At 43.5% G+C, this 20,434-nt stretch overlaps 1 protein-coding gene across 3 annotated transcripts in view; it reads left to right on the top strand.

Moving 5' to 3' along the window:
- LOC109904379 (collagen alpha-1(XVI) chain) overlaps window positions 1-20,434 on the top strand; it is a 148,853-nt gene that overhangs the window by 29,605 nt on the left and 98,814 nt on the right. For all 3 annotated transcript variants that reach the window (XM_031788978.1, XM_031788979.1, XM_031788977.1), the window contains exons 6-15: window positions 202-483; window positions 960-1,040; window positions 3,302-3,376; window positions 6,124-6,156; window positions 16,077-16,112; window positions 17,382-17,438; window positions 18,932-18,958; window positions 19,601-19,645; window positions 19,983-20,021; window positions 20,168-20,230. In XM_031788978.1, the coding sequence (XP_031644838.1) occupies window positions 202-483; window positions 960-1,040; window positions 3,302-3,376; window positions 6,124-6,156; window positions 16,077-16,112; window positions 17,382-17,438; window positions 18,932-18,958; window positions 19,601-19,645; window positions 19,983-20,021; window positions 20,168-20,230 (738 nt within the window). The remainder of the gene's footprint in view (window positions 1-201; window positions 484-959; window positions 1,041-3,301; window positions 3,377-6,123; window positions 6,157-16,076; window positions 16,113-17,381; window positions 17,439-18,931; window positions 18,959-19,600; window positions 19,646-19,982; window positions 20,022-20,167; window positions 20,231-20,434) is intronic.

Raw genomic sequence — 20,434 nt, 5'->3', positions numbered from 1 at the left:
CTTCAGCAATACCTACAATATTCCTTCAGCTCTGTAGACACTATAGTGGTAGGAACAAGGGAAGAGGAACGAGGGAGGAGGTGAGAGGTGTTCTTTCCCAATCAGAAATGGATAATGCCCCAACTGTTTTTTCCTTTCTCCTCTCCCCCACTCTCCCTCTCTCCTCCTTTCTTCTCCCAACCATCCTCCCCCACTCCCCAGTTCTCCCTTGACCTGAATGGCCCTGATGCCACCTTGTCCCTGCGTGCACGGGGGGCCGACCCCCTGGGTGAGCCAGTTGGGTGTGTGTTCAGGGGGGAGGGCGTGGAGTCTATCCTGGACAGTGGTTGGCACAAACTGGCCCTCAGCGTCCAGCAGAGGGCAGCCTCTCTACATGTAGACTGCAGCTCCATCCAGACCAAGCCCCTGGAGCCCCGTGGCGAGCTATCGACCAAGGGACACACCCTACTGGGCATCAGAGCAACAGATGCTGCCGCTGTGGAGGTATGGAGGTGGAGGGCCAGGAAAGGAGAGGATGGGGGGGTTATTGTGGTGGGAAGTTGGGAGATTGGGTTGGGTTAACCTGTATGTGGGGAGTAGAGAGATGGAGGGAGAGGGTGGGAGGAGGGGAGAGCTGGATGGAGAGGTAGAGATGGTGGGAGGAGGGGAGAGATGGATGGAGAGGGTGGGAGGAGGGCAGATATGGAGGGAGATGTGGGAGGAGGGCATATATGGAGGGAGAGGTGGGAGGAGGGCAGATATGGAGGGAATGGTGGAGCGGGGGGAGGAGGAAAATGTGTAAAGGGCGGGACGAGGGATATTTGAGGGTGATGGTCATGGCTGTAGAAGGGGGGTTGTAGTGAGCTGTCTCGAACAATATTTCTCTCCCCCTCTTTCTCTCTTGCTCTTGCTCTCTCTTTCTCTCGCTCTCTTACTCTTTCTCCCTGCCCCCTGTCTTCTGCGTCTCTCTTGTCTCTCAGATGGACATTCAGCAGGTGATGGTGTATTGTGACGCCTCCCTGGCCATTCAGGAGTCCTGCTGTGAGATACCTGGTGCTAGGGTGAGAACACCAACCATCAAACAACACTCCCACAACCATCAAGCAACACTCCCACAACCATCACGCAACACTCCCAAACCAACACACAACACTCCCACAACCATTACATAACACTCCCGCAACCATTACACAACACTCCCACAACCATCACACAAACCATCACACAACACTCCCACAACCTTTCTAAACACCAACCATCACGCATAGTCCCTGTGCCAAGATGACCTGTCTAAATAACTACTGCCCCGTAGCACTCACATCTATAGCCATTTAATGCTTTGAAAGGGCTGGTCAAGGCTCACATTAAAACCATCATCCCAGACACCCTAGACCCACTCCAATTTGCATACCGCCCCAACAGATCCACAGATGATGCAATCTCTATTGCACTCCACACTACCCTTTTCCACTTGGATAAAAGTAACACCTACGTGAGAATGCTATTCGTTGACTACAGCTCAGCGTTCAACACCATAGTGCCCACAACGCTCATCAATAAGCTAAGGACCCTGGGACTAAACACCTCCCTCTGCAACTGGATCCTAGACTTCCTGACAGGCCGCCCCCAGGTGGTGAGGGTAGGTAACAACACATCCGCCACGCTGATCCTCAACACGGGGGCCCCTCAACGCTGCATGCTCAGTCCCCTCCTGTACTCCCTGTTCATTCATGACTGCATGGCCAGGCACGACTCCAACACCATCGTTAAGTTTGCCGATGACACAACAGTGGCAGCCCTGATCACTGACAACGATGAGACAGCCTATAGGGAGGAGGTCAGAAACCTGACCATGTGGTGCCAGGACAACAACCTCTCCCTCAACGTGATCAAGACAAAGGTGATGATTATGGACGACAGGAAAAGGAGGAGCGAGCACGCCCCCATTCTCATCGACAGGGCTGCAGTGGAGCAGGTTGAGAGCTTCAAGTTCTTTGGTGTCCACATCACCAACAAACTAGCATGGTCGGAGACAGATGTTTCAGACAACAGCCTTTCTGTGTGTTCTTTTGTCGACTTCGTCTGCACATTTGCAATCAAACGGCATAATTTTGTCCATGTCCTTCGCTATCATACTAATTCCTCCAGAGAGCAACACTTTTGCTTTCTGCAGTTACTACGTGATATAGTTCAAAAAGCAGTGTTAGAAAGGATGACCTACACAAACTGACCAGCTCATGTTATAGACAGACGAGGGCTGCATGGCAGACCAATCTAAAGTCATCTCTGGGGCATGTCCAGCCCACTCATTATCTCAACCAATCATGGCTAGCGGGAAGGTTCCTGTCTTTATCGGCGGCTAAACCAACTTGTATTTGTATTTACAGATGGCAAACACGTTTCTTATTCAGGCACATGAAAGTTCACTTGCCAAAAAAATGCATTTTGATAAAAATGTTTACGTTTAAGTAGTGACGCGCGACATACGCCTAGTTTCCTGAAACGAGTCACATGTGGATGTGTACCTCACGCTTATATTTGCGTGTTTATTTGTTTGTGTGTGTTAGTGTGTGTGTGTGTGCTGTATATAGGCCTATGTATGAAAGACCGGCAAACAGAGAGAGAACACCTTCAGAACACCTTCAAAACACCTTCAGAACAGCCGAGGAGACTTTCAGACCCCTCTTGAATTGATGAAGTGATGTATGGAGGAGGAGGAGAGGAAGAGACTGACCACCCTCCCTCTTCTCCTTCTCTCTGAGCTGTCTGCTACAGGGCTCCTCGCAAGCAGTGTTTACAACTTGAACAGGAGCTGCACACAAACATGCACATACACCACAGACACACACACACACACACACACACACACACACACACACACACACACACACACACACACACACACACGAACACACACACGAACACACACACACACACACACACACACGAACACACACACACACACGAACACACACACACACGAACACACACACACACACACACACACATGAACACACACACACACACACACCCCACCAACAGAGTTCTGAAAAGACAGCTGAGAGTCTGAGAGTGGTGTTTATGGCTAGACATGGAGTGTCCAAGGGGGATAAAGTTCCTGTTGTTGATCTCCTTTGTTGCCATGGAAAACCCCTCAAAATATGAAAACAGTGTTACATTACTTTGTCTTCAGTTTAGCTTTTCAGTTCAGATGTTTCCAGGCAGTTCACGATACACAATCCCCAATTAATGTTTGCTACCTGTAGGCTAGCTTTTCACCTTTGACCCATGGCCGCTCTCTCTCTCACTCTCTCTTTCTCAGTGCCCCCCTGACGCCCCCAAGAGTCGCCGCGCTGCCGAGAATGACCTAGAGCAGCCGGTCCTTGCCTTTAACCAGGTAATACACACTCAGATATCCCAGCAGGCAGACCAACGACACCAAGTACTGACTGGTAGGGGAACGCTTCTACCAAAACATTCTATTGGTTCTCCTGTTATTCATTGGTCTTCCCCTAATAATCAGTGATCTAACCAATCGAGAGATTGATGGAATCAACAGTAGCATGATGACCTCCACAAACACTATTGAGAAATCTGATTTTTTTCAACTCTTGCAACAGTGCTAGATTGCCAGATAGAGAATACTATTTCATTATGTTGTGAAGCCAAATCATCCTGTCTCATTTCATGATTTATATTAATGCCATCATTTTCCATTCATCCATTCATTAGGCATGCTGTTTGTCTTTTGGAGAGCTGTTGATAATAACTCAAAGCTCTGGCAGACTACAGACAGGGGTAATCAATCCCAGAGAATTTAACTGCTGTCTGAGTTTGTAATGAGATGCAGGTCTGTGTCTGGCAGTGGTAGCGCTAACCAATGAAATAACAGCTGATGATCGACGATGGACAATATAAGGAAGTCTCTCTCCCTCTTTCTCTGTCTGGGCATCAGGGTTTATTAGTGATCAACTTCACCTCTCCTCATCCCTCTCTTCTTCTCCTTTCATTATTTTTCTCTTTAAAATGCACTCTGGGTAAAAACATCTGGCTGTGTCCATAAAATGTAGATAGTATGTATAATCTGGAAGTAGAAGTGTTGTTGTCTTTTAGCCTAGTAGTAGCTTAGTGGTTAGAGCGTTGGGCCAGTAACCGAAAGCTGACAGGGTAAAAAATCTGTCGTTCTGCCCCTGAGCAATCCACTGTTCCCCGGGCGCCAAAGATGTGTTTATCGATTAAGGCAGCCCCCGCACCTCTCTGATTCAGAGGGGTTGGGTTAAATGTGGAAGACACATTTCAGTTGAGTGCATTCAGTTGTACAACTGACTAGGCTGACTAGATCCCCATTAGTTCACTCCAATTAGGGGAGGGGTGGTAGGGTTAAGGGAAAATAATAAAGAAAATATATATCAAAAATGATACATGGGGGATTGGAAATGATGCAGACAATTACACTGATGGAAGCTACAATCTATCTGCAGTATTACAACTGATCTACGCCAGTATGTCAGTTTAGATATCATTCTTCATCCACTCTCTGTTTTGCTGCTGATGCAGGGATATGTAATGGTCCCAGCTAGCTTCAGTGGTGTGCATTTACCTGCAAAATATGCCTTAGAATTCTAATTCGATTCTGTTTAAATGTTGGCTTCTTAAGAGCATCACGTCACAACATAATTACCATTGTCTTCAAAAAGGTTTCAAATCAAAAGGAAAGCTGTTACTTTTCATACTGGAAGCAGGTTCATGGTTGGTCCAAGTGTTGTACCTGTCTTCTAATGGTCCAAGTGTTGTACCTGTCTTCTACTGGTCCAAGTGTTGTACCTGTCTTCTACTGGTCCAAGTGTTGTACCTGTCTTCTACTGGTCCAAGTGTTGTACCTTTCTTCTACTGGTCCAAGTGTTGTACCTGTCTTCTACTGGTCCAAGTGTTGTACCTGTCTTCTACTGGTCCAAGTGTTGTACCTGTCTTCTAATGGTCCAAGTGTTGTAGCTGTCTTCTAATGGTCCAAGTGTTGTACCTGTCTTCTAATGGTCCAAGTGTTGTACCTGTCTTCTACTGGTCCAAGTGTTGTACCTGTCTTCTACTGGTCCAAGTGTTGTACCTGTCTTCTACTGGTCCAAGTGTTGTACCTGTCTTCTAATGGTCCAAGTGTTGTACCTGTCTTCTAATGGTCCAAGTGTTGTACCTGTCTTCTACTGGTCCAAGTGTTGTACCGGTTCAATGTTGTACCTGTCTTCTACTGGTCCAAGTGTTGTACCGGTCTTCTACTGGTCCAAGTGTTGTACCTGTCTTCTACTGGTCCAAGTGTTGTACCTGTCTTCTACTGGTCCAAGTGTTGTACCTGTCTTCTACTGGTCCAAGTGTTGTACCGGTTCAATGTTGTACCTGTCTTCTACTGGTCCAAGTGTTGTACCTGTCTTCTACTGGTCCAAGTGTTGTACCTGTCTTCTACTGGTCCAAGTGTTGTACCTGTCTTCTACTGGTCCAAGTGTTGTACCGGTTCAATGTTGTACCGGTTCAATGTTGTACCTGTCTTCTACTGGTTCAATGTTGTACCGGTTCAATGTTGTACCTGTCTTCTAATGGTCCAAGTGTTGTACCGGTTCAATGTTGTACCTGTCTTCTAATGGTCCAAGTGTTGTACCGGTTCAATGTTGTACCTGTCTTCTACCGGTTCAATGTTGTACCGGTTCAATGTTGTACCTGTCTTCTAATGGTCCAAGTGTTGTACCGGTTCAATGTTGTACCTGTCTTCTACCGGTTCAATGTTGTACCGGTTCAATGTTGTACCTGTCTTCTACCGGTTCAATGTTGTACCGGTTCAATGTTGTACCTGTCTTCTAATGGTTCAATGTTGTACCGGTTCAATGTTGTACCTGTCTTCTAATGGTTCAATGTTGTACCTGTCTTCTAATGGTTCAATGTTGTACCTGTCTTCTACCGGTTCAATGTTGTACCTGTCTTCTAATGGTTCAATGTTGTACCTGTCTTCTAATGGTTCAATGTTGTACCTGTCTTCTACTGGTTCAATGTTGTACCTGTCTTCTAATGGTTCAAGTCATGAAAGGTCCATAGCATTCTAAAATTCAAGTTTATGTCCCTCTTCCTCTCTCTTTTCCTCTCTCTCTCTCTCTCTCTCAGGAAATCCTTGGATCCCAGGGTCTGGCAGAAAAAGTATGTTTCAATCATTCCCTTTCACACACTTAGGCACAAACACGCATAAACACACACATACAGGCACACAGACACACAAAGACAGAAAGACAAGCACACATACACACAACCACAACCTTGATCCTATATTAGTGAAGAAGCTGAGGAGAGGCTTACAGTTGGCGTCCAATCAGAAAGACCATATGTAGGCGGTATGGGCCAATCAGAGCAAGGTATTTGTTTATGCCAGCGGCTGGTGACCCAAATACCAGTTCAGTTACTGTACTCCAAGAAAGGGCAGAGAAGGAGGGTAACAGTGAGAGATGGTGTGACACACACACACATACACACATACATACACACACACACACACACGAACATACACATACACACACACACACACACACACACACACACACACACACACACACACACACACACACACACACACACACACACACACACACACACACACACACAGCTCTGCTACTGACAGTGGAGTGATTTGAACATTATACACCTTGGCTATCTGGGGAGTTGCTCTATTGCTGCCTATTCATTTTGTCATTCTCCAACAGCAGCAGAATTCTGTTTACATATGCAGTAGCATATACTACTCCAGACACTCCATTACTGCATTCCTTAGTGTCCTTACTAATGTTTTACTCATTTCCCATGGCTCAGTGTAATGCAGGTTATTACCTGTGTTGAAACATAGCTCTAGTCGCTGTAGAGGAACTACGACTGAATATAATGAGACAGAATGATCTCACTCTATTGGAAGACTTTCACAGCTATGAATCAACACAATTATTAGTGTGTGTGTGGGTCGGTGGGGGGTGGGGGGGGGTATATACAGTTGAAGTCTGAAGTTTACATACACTTAGGTTGGAGTCATTAAAACTTGTTTTTCAACCACTCCAACAATATCTTGTCAACAAACTATAGTTTTGGCAAGTCGGTTAGGACATCTACTTTGTGCATGACACAAGTATTTTTTACAACAATAGTTTACAGATAGATTATTTCACTTATAATTCACTGTATCACAATTTCAGTGGGTCAGAAGTTTACATACACTAAGATGACTGTGCCTTTAAACAGCTTGACAAATTCCAGAAAATTATATCATGGCTTTAGAAGCTTCTGACAGGCTAATTTACATCATTTGAGTCAATTGGAGGTGTACCTGTGGATGTATTTCAAGGCCTACCTTCAAACTCAGTGACTCTTTGCTTGGCATCATGGGAAAATCAAAATAACTCAGCCAAGACCTCAGAAAACAAATTGTAGACCTCCACAAGGCTGTTTCATCCTTGGGAGCAATTTCCAAACGCCTGAAGGTACCACGTTCATCTGTACAAACAAATGTATGCAAGTATAAACACCATGGGACCACGCAGCCGTCATACCACTCAGGAAGGAGACGCATTCTGTATTCTACAGATGAACGTACTTTGGTGCGAAAAGTGCAAATCAATCCCAGAACAACAGCAAAGGACCTTGTGAAGATGCTGGAGGAAACAGGTACAAAAGTATCTATATCCACAGTGAAACGAGTCCTATATCGACATAACCTGAAAGGCCGCTCAGCAATGAAAAAGCCACTGCTCCAAAACCACCATAAAAAAGCTTGACTACCGTTTGCAACTACACATGGGGACAAGGATCGTACTTTTGACGAAATGTCTCTGGTCTGATGAAACAAAAATAGAACTATTTGACCAAAATGACCATTGTTAAGTTTGGAGGAAAAAAGGGGATGCTTGCTAGCTGAAGAACACCATCCCAACCGTGAAGCACAGGGGTGGCAGCATTATGTTGTGTGGGTGCTTTGCTGCAGGAGGGACTGGTGCACTTCACAAAATGAATGACATCATGAGGAATGGAAAATGATGTGGATATATTGAAGCAACATCTCAAGACATCAGTCAGGAAGTGAAAGCTTGGTCACAAATGGGTCTTCCAAATGGACAATGATCCCAAGCATACTTCCTAAGTTGTGGCAAAATGGCTTAAGGACAACAAAGTCAAGGTATTGGAGTGGCCATCACAAAGCCCTGACCTCAATCCTATAGAAAACTTGTGGGCAGAAATGAAAAAGCGTGTGAAAGCAAGGAGGCCTACAAACCTGACTCAGTTACACCAGCTCTGTCAGGAGGAATGTGCCAAAATTCACCCAATTTATTGTGTTAAGTTCCTGGAAGGCTCCCCGAAACCTTTGACCCAAGTTAAACAATTTAAAGGCAATGCTACCAAATACTAATTGAGTGTATGTAAACTTCTGACCCACTGGGAATGTGATGAAAGAAATAAAAACTGAAATAAATCATTCTCTCTACTATTATTCTGACATTTCACATTCTTAAAATGAAGTGGTGATCCTAACTGACCTAAAACAGGGAATTGTTACTAGGATTAAATGTCAGGAATTGTGAAAAACTGAGTTTATATGTATTTGGCTAAGGTGTATGTAAACTTCTGACTTAAACTGTATGTGTGCATTTATTTGAGGATGCCTGGGTGGTTGTGTGTTTGTGCATTTATTTGAGGATGCCTGGGTGGTTGTGTGTAGGTACATTTATTTGAGGATGCCTGGGTGGTTGTGTGTGTGTACATTTATTTGAGGATGCCTGGGTGGTTGTGTGTAGGTACATTTATTTGAGGATGCCTGGGTGGTTGTATGTACATTTATTTGAGGATGCCAGGGTGGTTGTGTGTACATTTATTTGAGGATGCCTGGGTGGTTGTGTGTTTGTGCATGTATTTGAGGATGCCTGGGTGGTTGTGTGTGTGTACATGTATTTGAGGATGCCTGGGTGGTTGTGTGTGTGTACATGTATTTGAGGATGCCTGGGTGGTTGTGTGTTTGTGCATGTATTTGAGGATGCCTGGGTGGTTGTGTGTAGGTACATTTATTTGAGGATGCCTGGGTGGTTGTGTGTACATTTATTTGAGGATGCCTGGGTGGTTGTGTGTACATTTATTTGAGGATGCCTGGGTGGTTGTGTGTTTGTGCATGTATTTGAGGATGCCTGGGTGGTTGTGTGTGTGTACATGTATTTGAGGATGCCTGGGTGGTTGTGTGTTTGTGCATGTATTTGAGGATGCCTGGGTGGTTGTGTGTTTGTGCATGTATTTGAGGATGCCTGGGTGGTTGTGTGTTTGTGCATGTATTTGAGGATGCCTGGGTGGTTGTGTGTGTGTACATGTATTTGAGGATGCCTGGGTGGTTGTGTGTTTGTGCATGTATTTGAGGATGCCTGGGTGGTTGTGTGTGTGTACATGTATTTGAGGATGCCTGGGTGGTTGTGTGTACATGTATTTGAGGATGCCTGGGTGGTTGTGTGTTTGTGCATGTATTTGAGGATGCCTGGGTGGTTGTGTGTGTGTACATGTATTTGAGGATGCCTGGGTGGTTGTGTGTTTGTGCATGTATTTGAGGATGCCTGGGTGGTTGTGTGTGTGTACATGTATTTGAGGATGCCTGGGTGGTTGTGTGTGTGTACATGTATTTGAGGATGCCTGGGTGGTTGTGTGTGCATGTATTTGAGGATGCCTGGGTGGTTGTGTGTGTGTACATGTATTTGAGGATGCCTGGGTGGTTGTGTGTGTGTACATGTATTTGAGGATGCCTGGGTGGTTGTGTGTGTGTACATGTATTTGAGGATGCCTGGGTGGTTGTGTGTTTGTGCATGTATTTGAGGATGCCTGGGTGGTTGTGTGTGTGTACATGTATTTGAGGATGCCTGGGTGGTTGTGTGTACATGTATTTGAGGATGCCTGGGTGGTTGTGTGTACATGTATTTGAGGATGCCTGGGTGGTTGTGTGTGTATGTATTTGAGGATGCCTGGGTGGTTGTGTGTGTATGTATTTGAGGATGCCTGGGTGGTTGTGTGTACATGTATTTGAGGATGCCTGGGTGGTTGTGTGTACATGTATTTGAGGATGCCTGGGTGGTTGTGTGTGTATGTATTTGAGGATGCCTGGGTGGTTGTGTGTGTATGTATTTGAGGATGCCTGGGTGGTTGTGTGTACATGTATTTGAGGATGCCTGGGTGGTTGTGTGTACATGTATTTGAGGATGCCTGGGTGGTTGTGTGTTTGTACATGTCATGTCATGTTAATATGCTGAACAAAACTATAAATGCAACATGCAACATTTCAATGTTACAGTTCATATAAGGATATCAGTCAATTTAAATACATTCATTAGGCCCTAATCTATGGATTCCATATGACTGGGAATACATTCATTAGGCCCTAATCTATGGATTCCATATGACTGGGAATACATTCATTAGGCCCTAATCTATGGATTCCATATGACTGGGAATACATTCATTGGGCCCTAATCTATGGATTCCATATGACTGGGAATACATTCATTGGGCCCTAATCTATGGATTCCATATGACTGGGAATACATTCATTAGGCCCTAATCTATGGATTCCATATGACTGGGAATACATTCATTAGGCCCTAATCTATGGATTCCATATGACTGGGAATACATTCATTGGGCCCTAATCTATGGATTCCATATGACTGGGAATACATTCATTAGGCCCTAATCTATGGATTCCATATGACTGGGAATACATTCATTAGGCCCTAATCTATGGATTCCATATGACTGGGAATACATTCATTAGGCCCTAATCTATGGATTCCATATGACTGGGAATACAGATATGCATCTGTTGGTCACAGAAACCTTAAAATTAAAAGGTATGGGCGTGGATCAGAAAACCAGTCAGTATCTGGTGTGACCACCAATTGCCTCATGCAGCATGACACATCTCCTTCGCATAGAGTTGATCAGGCTGTTGATTGTGGCCTGTGGAATGTTGTCCCACTCCTCTTCAATGGCTGTGAGAAGTTGCTGGATATCGGCTGAAACTGGAACATGCCGTTAGTACTAGAGGTCGACCGATTATGATTTTTCAACGCTGATACCGATTATTGGAGGACAAAAAAAGAGCTGATGCCGATAAATCGGCCGATTTTTAGAATGTACATATATATATACATACACACATTTTTGTAATAATGACAATTGCAATAATACTGAATGAACAATGGACACTTTTATTTGAACTTAATATAATACATATTATGGGCTTTTGGATGGGTGTTCTTAACCTCTTAATTAATTAATTAATTGATTCCACAGGTTGATGGTATTTTTTTGATTTAGCCGTTGCTGACCCCATGCTTACATCTTTATCACAAATAAGACACCTTACTTTCCCTGGTGCCAATTCCATGTAATAGTCCCACACTGGTGCTCTGCTTTTCTCTGCCATCTGTAAAACACACACACAGCTCTGAAGTGACAATGATACTGAAGAGTCTGCTTAGGAGACAAATACTCTCAACTGTTTGAATAAAAATAGAGTTTAAGTTGCCTGTGATGAATGTTGAAAACAAAATCAATTTTAATAATGGACATGGTAATAATTGACTACCAAAGTGCGAGTCATAATTCCCATGACACCTAGCAAAATCTGAAAAGTGGTTCCTTCATTAATTTATTCCATAGGATATTTTTAGATTAACTTAAAATAAGGTCTGTGTTTCATGTAGGCTTACACCACCTTGCCAATTTTATAACTGTAGATATCCATAGGACAAGGTAACTCTGATCAATATTGGCTAAATATAAGCAAAGATTAAAAAAAAATTGTAGAGTGGATTTATGAAAATATGTTAACAAACGTGACCTTATCCTAGTGAGATTTACACGGGTATCAAAACGCCGAGGCGGTTTAAGCACGAAACACAGACCTTATTGGAAGTAGATCAAGACATTCTCTATGGAAAACATGAACGGTAAAATAATGAAGGAACCCCTTTCAAGTTCAGCCGCAAGTTATTACAGGAATTATAACGCGTCGACTATTTCTCTCTAAACCATATACCTTTGACTATTACGAGCCTGCTGCTGCCTACCACCCCTCAGTCAGACTGCTCTATCAAATATCAAATCATAGACTTAACTATAACAAACACACAGAAATACGAGCCTTAGGTCAAATCCAGAAACTATCACCTCTAAAACAAAACGTTTATTCCGTTCCGTATTTTATCTAACGGGTGGCATCCATGAGTCTAAATATTCCTGTTACATTGCACAACCTTCAATGTTATGTCATAATTACGTAAAATTCTGACAAATTAGTTCGCAAAGAGCCAGGCGGTCCAAACTGTTGCATATACCCTGACTCTGCGTGCAATGAACGCAAGAGGTGACACAATTTCACCTGGTTAATATTGCCTGCTAACCTGGATTTCTTTAGCTAAATATGCAGGTTTAAAAATATATACTTCTGTGTATTGATTTTAAGAAAGGCATTAATGTTTATGGTTAAATTGGAGACTTTTATCTCCCTCACCAACTTTAAACATCTGCTATCTGAGCAGCTAACCGATCGCTGCAGCTGTACATAGTCCATCGGAAAATAGCCCACCCAATTTACCTACCTCATCCCCATACTGTTTTTATTTATTTACTTTTCTGCTCTTTTGCACACCAGTATCTCTACCTGCACATGACCGTTTGATCATTTCACTCCAGTGTTAATCTGCAAAATTGTAATTATTCGCCTACCTCCTCATGCCTTTTGCACACAATGTATTCAGACTCTTTTTTTATTTTTCTACTGTGTTATTGACTTGTTAATTGTTTACTCCATGTGTAACTCTGTGTTGTCTGTTCACACTGCTATGCTTTATCTTGGCCAGGTCGCTGTTGTAAATTAGAACTTGTTCTCAACTAGCCTACCTGGTTAAATAAAGGTGGAAAAAATTAATTCAAAAATCAATTAAAATAAGTACACATTGGAGCAACGACAGTCCTGGATATATTGTTTTTATAAGATAAGTTTAATGATAGTTTGCAACTTACCTTGGCTTACTGCATTCGCGTAACAGGCAGGCTCCTTGTGAGGCAGGTGGTTAGAGCGTTGGACTAGTTAACTGTAAGGTTGCAAGATTGGGGATCCCCCGAGCTGACAAGGTACAAATCTGTCGTTCTGCCTCATTCCTAGGCCGTCATTGAAAATAAGAATGTGTTCTTAACTGACTTGCCTAGTTAAATAAAGGTGTAAAAAAAATGTTATGAAAACTTGAAATCGGCCCAAATTAATCGGCCATTCCGTTTAATCGGTCGACTTCTAGTTAGTACACATCCAGAGCATCCCAAACATGCTCAATGGGTGACATATCTGGTGAATACTCATAATAATTAGTTTAGTGCATAACCAGTGTTTCCCCTAGTTCTTTTTTACAGAAGTGGTGGCAGAGGTAGCAGGGGGGGGTAGTAAATACCACACTTTATACATTGAATTGGGACTCCCAAATCATGAATGGGGAACAACCAAACGTGTCCCAACAGGTTGATGGCTCTAGTGAGCAATACATCTCCATATAGTAAAGTAACTAGAGAGAGCAGGCTGAGAGGGCTGAGAGGGCTGAGAGGGCTGAGAGGGAGGGAGGGAGGGAGGGAGGGGAGGGAGAGAGAGAGAGAGAGAGAGAGAGAGAGAGAGAGAGAGAGAGAGAGAGAGAGAGAGAGAGAGAGAGAGAGAGAGAGAGAGAGAGAGAGAGAGAGAGAGAGAGAGAGAGAGAGAGAGAGAGAGAGAGAGAGAGAGAGAGAGAGAGAGAGAGAGAGAGAGAGAGAGAGAGAGAGAGAGAGAGAGAGAGAGAGAGAGAGAGAGAGAGAGAGAGAGAGAGAGAGAGATGGGTATTAGGAAACAGTGACTAGGTATCACGTACCAACCATTGATGCAGTTGTGGATCCCAGGAAGAGTATCTGCTGCAGCTAATGGGGATCCTGATATAGTACCAAACACACAGAACAAAAACCTTCTCTCTCCTCCTTACCTTATCTCCCAGTCACACAACATCAATATATTTTAACTGCCTGGTGTCACACAACATCAACATATGTTAACTGCCTGGTGTGAGGCGAGCGGGCTGGGCTGACACACTGGGTGGTAGATGTTGTATTAATTGCCATGCTTCCATTAGAAATAACTTTGCGTCAGCAATTTGTAAGACACACCAAACTGTAGTGTGTCTGTGTATGTCTTCCCCGTGAAGAGCTACAGCTGGCCTGCACTCTCTGGTGCCTTGGTGATTTTACTGTATCTATTGATCGCTGTCTCTCGAGAGGGACGTATGTGTGTGTGTGTGTTGGAGACCCCCTCCCCAAACCCATGTCTGCAGAGAATGTTTAGCTGATGTAACAGCGCCACTCTCTGGTCACTGGAGAAACTGCACCCTAATCATTGCACCGCAGAAATCATCAACTAGATTCAGATTACTACCAGCCCTGCTACTGTAGTTGGTCCACTAATCCCAAATGGTAGTCTGTGCTCTGATTGGTCCAAACTGTCTATTGTCTTCCTGACAGGATTCGAACAGACACACGGCATGTCTCTTCTCTCATAATCAACACTACTCTATCCAATAGAGCAGGATGGGCAATTCCAGTCCTCGGGGCCTGATTGGTGTCACAGTTTTGCCCCAGCTAACACACCTGACTCCAATAATCACATAATCATGATCTTCAGTTTAGAATTGAATTTGATTAATCAGCTGTGCTTGCTAGGGATGGAGACAAAGTGGGATGCCAACCAGAACCTGGAGGACTGGAGTTGCCCACCCCTGCTATAGAGGAGCCATATACTACACTGAACAAAAATATAAATGCAACATGTAAGGTGTTTCATGAGCTAAAATAAGGAGTATTTATGTCTGCAATAAAGCCTTTTTGCATGGAAAAAAGAATTCTGATTGGCTGGGCCTGGCTCCTCAGTGGGTGGGCCTGGCTGAGAAGTGGGTAGGCCTCATTGTAATGTCTAGAATGGAATTCATCGAACGGAATCAAGCGGTTCCCATATGTTTGATGTGTTTGATACCCTTTAATTGATTCCATTCCAGCCAATATAATGAGCCGTCCTCCTATAGCTCCTTCCACCAGCCTCCTCTGTGTGCAACTCAGTATTAGGAAGGTGTTCTTAATGTTTGGTATACTCAGTGTATGTTTTGTAACTACTGTACCTGAGTTTGGGAGCTGGCTCTCACTTTGATGTGTGACTTTTGCCTTGGATTTGGCCTATTCCTCCTCTGCGCTCATCACAACATGCTATCAAAAGCACCTTCATCTAACGAGACACAACCTGACACAGACGTTTTTAAAGTCACTTGGCGTTATCGACACAGTACATTGCAAAATCAATTTGGACTCTTTTAATTCAGACACTTTCCTCATCTATATAAAGGCCTAGATCTCCTGCATTACAGGGTGTCTCAACGTGAACTAATGTGATGTTAACATTACAGGGTGTCTCAACATGAACTAATGTGATGTTAACATTACAGGGTGTCTCAACGTGAACTAATGTGATGTTAACATTACAGGGTGTCTCAACATGAACTAATGTGATGTTAACATTACAGGGTGTCTCAACGTGAACTAATGTGATGTTAACATTACAGGGTGTCTCAACGTGAACTAATGTGATGTTAACATTACAGGGTGTCTCAACGTGAACTAATGTGATGTTAACATTACAGGGTGTCTCAACGTGAACCAATGTGATGTTAACATTACAGGGTGTCTCAACGTGAACCAATGTGATGTTAACATTACAGGGTGTCTCAACATGAACTAATGTGATAACATTACAGGGTATCTCACCATGAACTAATGTGATGTCAATATTTCTATCTCTCTCTTGCTCTCTCTCTCTCTCTCTCTCTCTCTCTCATTTTCTCCCTCCCTCTCTTTCTCTCTCCCTTTTTCTCTCTCTCTCCCCCTCCCTCCCTCCCTCCCTCCCTGTCTCTCTCCCTGTCTCTCTTTTTGATCCCAATATTTTTCTCCCTCTCTCTGTCTTTATCTGTCTCTCCCCCTCCCTTCTTCTCTCTCTTTAGTGTGCTGGTTGTGTTCTTCTCAACGATGACCTAAATGTAAGTTCTGGTTGGATGAAAGCTCTCATGTTGCACTGATATTCACATGAAACAAAGAGTGAACAGATGAGACATATCCCCATCAAACTCCCTTTCAGAAACAAAGACTGAACAGATGAGACATATCCCCATCAAACTCCCTTTCAGAAACAAAGAGTGAACAGATGAGACATATCCCCATCAAACTCCCTTTCAGAAACAAAGACCGAACAGATGAGACATATCTCCATCAAACTCCCTTTCAGAAACAAAGACTGAACAGATGAGACATATCCCCATCAAACTCCCTTTCAGAAACAAAGACTGAACAGATGAGACATATCTCCATCAAACTCCCTTTCAGAAACAAAGACTGAACAGATGAGACATATCCCCATCAAACTCCCTTTCAGAAACAAAGACTGAACAGATGAGACATATCCCCATCAAACTCCCTTTCAGAAACAAAGACTGAACAGATGAGACATATCCCCATCAAACTCCCTTTCAGAAACAAAGACTGAACAGATGAGACATATCCCCATCAAACTCCCTTTCAGAAACAAAGACTGAACAGATGAGACATATCCCCATCAAACTCCCTTTCAGAAACAAAGACTGAACAGATGAGACATATCCCCATCAAACTCCCTTTCAGAAACAAAGACTGAACAGATGAGACATATCCCCATCAAACTCCCTTTCAGAAACAAAGACTGAACAGATGAGACATATCCCCATCAAACTCCCTTTCAGAAACAAAGACTGAACAGATGAGACATATCCCCATCAAACTCCCTTTCAGAAACAAAGACTGAACAGATGAGACATATCCCCATCAAACTCCCTTTCAGAAACATAGACTGAACAGATGAGACATATCCCCATCAAATTCCCTTTCAGAAGTGCAATCAACTGTCATTCACATGGAAAATAATACTGCAACAATAGAATGTCCTCAAACAACCAATAAAAGTAACTTGAAAGAAGAAATAAAATACCTGTGGATTGAATATATATCTAAAACAATGAAATCTGTTTTATTGGATAAATATGTAGGCAATGATGTTCAGGTATAAACAAGTGAAAGTAGCATGTAGTTTCCTTCTGGCTAAGTATGAGTAGTATCCAGGTGAATGACTACACCTCTAGTTACACATCCTCTTCAGCCATATCTGTATGCTTTAGCTAACTCTTCTAATGTCTGTCGTCATGGTATCCTATTCTGTCTCAGATGATACAATAAGAAAGACAGATGTTTAGTGTGATAGATATGTTTGTTTGTTTCAGCTGGCCTCAGTTGGACACACTGGACAGCACAGAATGAAGGGAGAGAAGGGAGATCGGGTGAGAAAATAATACACACACACACAATGTAAATGCACACACGTACACACATACAGTACATATGAAAATACTGAACGGGCACACACACACACACACACACACACACCAGCTCTCACAGTCTCACATCAGAATTAGACGTTCATCCATGTTGAAGTTGCTCCAAACGTCAAATTTCAAAGTGTTTAAGGTTAACTCAGAATTTGTAAAGTAAAGGTTAAGTTTAGGCATTAACCCCCTGAAATCTTAAGGTTACGTATTTCCTCTAAATGGTTCAGGTAAGGGTTAGGGTTTGGGAAAGGATTCAAATAAACATCTCAAAAACAGCTTTCTATCACTGGATTTGAACTTGCACCCTTTGGAATCAGAGGCAGATGCTTACACCCATCCACAACACCCAAGCAAAACCAAAACCTCCATGAAGGTAACAGCGCTCTGTTGCCCCTAGTGGCCGGTTTCCACATCATCTCCCGGCGTCCTCAGACATAGATGGACATCTAATACTGACTTGTATCAATGTTGACCAGGCTGCACACACACACACACATGAACGCACGCACGCACACACACGCGCATGCACACACACACGCACGCACACACACACACACACACACACACACACACACACACACACACACACACACACACACACACACACACACACACACACACACAGAGCAGCAGTGAAGATGTGGCCGTAGGAGTGTGTACCCAAACTAATCGTGGTGGAATGTGTGACATCATCACCTGTGTTGTCAAGACACGCTTAGACACAAGCAAGCATGCACACACACACAAATGTACGTGTACACACTTACACACACACACACACGCACACACACACACACACACACACACACACACACACACACACACACACACACACACACACACACACACACACACACACACACACACACACACACACACACACACACACACAATCTCACTGATCAGCCCACCTCCAAAATACACACATACATACAGTACATTGAATCATAGCAGCATCATCATCAAACACAGAGAGTTTCATAAATATTTAAATCACTGTCAAGTCTCATTAGTATAATTTTTATTTTATTTTAGCATCACTTTCCAAACATTAATTTTATCTGCATTGATTTAGTGCCATGCATACTGAGTTAGACAAAGTTTGGTGTTAAGTTTGCTTATCTGTCTCACTCTCTCTTTTCTGTTGCGCAATCGCTCCCTCCCTCTCCCCTCTCTCTTCCTCCCTCTCCCCTCTCTCTCTCTCACACAATGTCTCTTTCTCTGTCCCCCCTCTCTCTCTCTCTCTCTCTCTCTCGCCCCCCTCTCTCTTTCCCTCTCTCTCTCTCTCTCTCTCTCTCTCTCTCTCTCTCTCTCTCTCTCTCCCCCGTCTCTCTCCCTTTCTCTCTCTCTCTCTCTCTCTCTCTCTCTCCCCCCGCCTCTCTCCCTTTCTCTCTCTTTCTATCTCTCTCTCCGTCTCTCTCTCTATACATCTCTATCTCTCCTAGGGTTCAGACTGCAGTGAATCTAGTACAGTAAGTGTCTTGTCCAAGTGAAGGACTGCAACAGCCCCTTGAACTAAAGACTGTATTAGCCCTCTGAACTGAAGCTAAAGTTTGGCGAGCCAAAGCAAGTCTTAGGCAAAGTTACTCATCCCACAAGCATATAGGTGGCTAAGCAGCTCTCCATAGTACCCCATTTACAAAGATAAACTCAGCAGAAAAAGAAACGTCCTCTCACTGTCAACTGCTTTTATTTCAGCAAACTTAACATGTGTTAATATTTGTATGAACATAACAAGATTCAACAACTGAGACATAAACTGAACAAGTTCCACAGACATGTGACTAACAGAAATTGAATAATATGTCCCTGAACAAAGGGGGGTCAAAGTCAAAAGCAACAGTCAGTATCTGGTGTGGCCACCAGCTGCATTAAGTACTGCAGTGCATCTCCTCCTCATGGACTGCACCAGATTTGCCCGTTCTTGCTGTGAGATGTTACGCCACTCTTCCACCAAGACACCTGCAAATTCCCTGACATTTCTGGGGAGTTTTTTGGATTTTTATGAATTATCTTTGGAAGACTGGGACCTGAAAAAGGGACGTTTCTTTTTTTGCTGAGTTTAGATACATTGTGTTGGTGTTTCTGTGTCCTGACATCTCTCTGTTTCTCAGTGCAAAGAGGGACGCATGGGACAGAAGGGAGAGAAAGGCGAGTCAGTGAGTATCTCCCATGTATAAAATTCTGAGTGACTTTTATATTGGGGTACAATGGGCACAGAATATTCATTTGCAGCATTAGCTCAACTATTCAGAATGATGTTTGTGTAGATTAGAGTAATAGAGTGTGTGTGTGTGTGTGTGTGTGTGTGTGTGTGTGTGTGTGTGTGTGTGTGTGTGTGTGTGTGTGTGTGTGTGTGTGTGTGTGTGTGTGTGTGTGTGTGTGTGTGTGTGTGTTATTTAGTATGTTCCACTGCGTCAACATTACCACTGCTCATCAATCTGCCTTGTCTCATGTTGGTCCTCATTTTCTCTCTCTCTCTCTCTCTTTCTGCAGCTGATGCCCGCTAACTGGGGAGAAGCTGTTGGACACAAGGTATGTTTAGTAAACAACTGGCTGTCCAGTCTGTCTGTCAGAAATTCTAGATGTGTATGTGTCTGTTTGTTTTGTTGCCTGTCACTTTGATAGAAGTTGGTATTAACTTGTGTCTCCCTCCACCCCCTTCTCTCTCTTTATCTCAGGGAGATAAAGGACAGAAGGGCGAGGTTGGTCTCCAGGGACTATCTGGCACCCCAGGAAGGGATGTGAGTGGCAGTTTATCTCTGTGACATCATCATCTCCTTCATTGCTAAGAAAATGACAACAAAAAAATATTTGTATTGGAAAATGGTAGCAAAAAGCATTATCTGAGAAGATGGCAGCAAAAAGCATTCTCTGATAAAGTGGCAGCAAAAAATCATTATCTGATAAAATGGCAGCAAAAAAGCATTCTCTGATAAAGTGGCAGC

This window comes from Oncorhynchus kisutch, linkage group LG14 (assembly GCF_002021735.2).
Source record: "Oncorhynchus kisutch isolate 150728-3 linkage group LG14, Okis_V2, whole genome shotgun sequence".
NCBI lineage: Eukaryota > Metazoa > Chordata > Actinopteri > Salmoniformes > Salmonidae > Oncorhynchus > Oncorhynchus kisutch.
The sequence above is the reverse complement of the archived record's forward strand: the minus strand, read 5'-3'. Positions and strand labels throughout refer to the sequence as shown.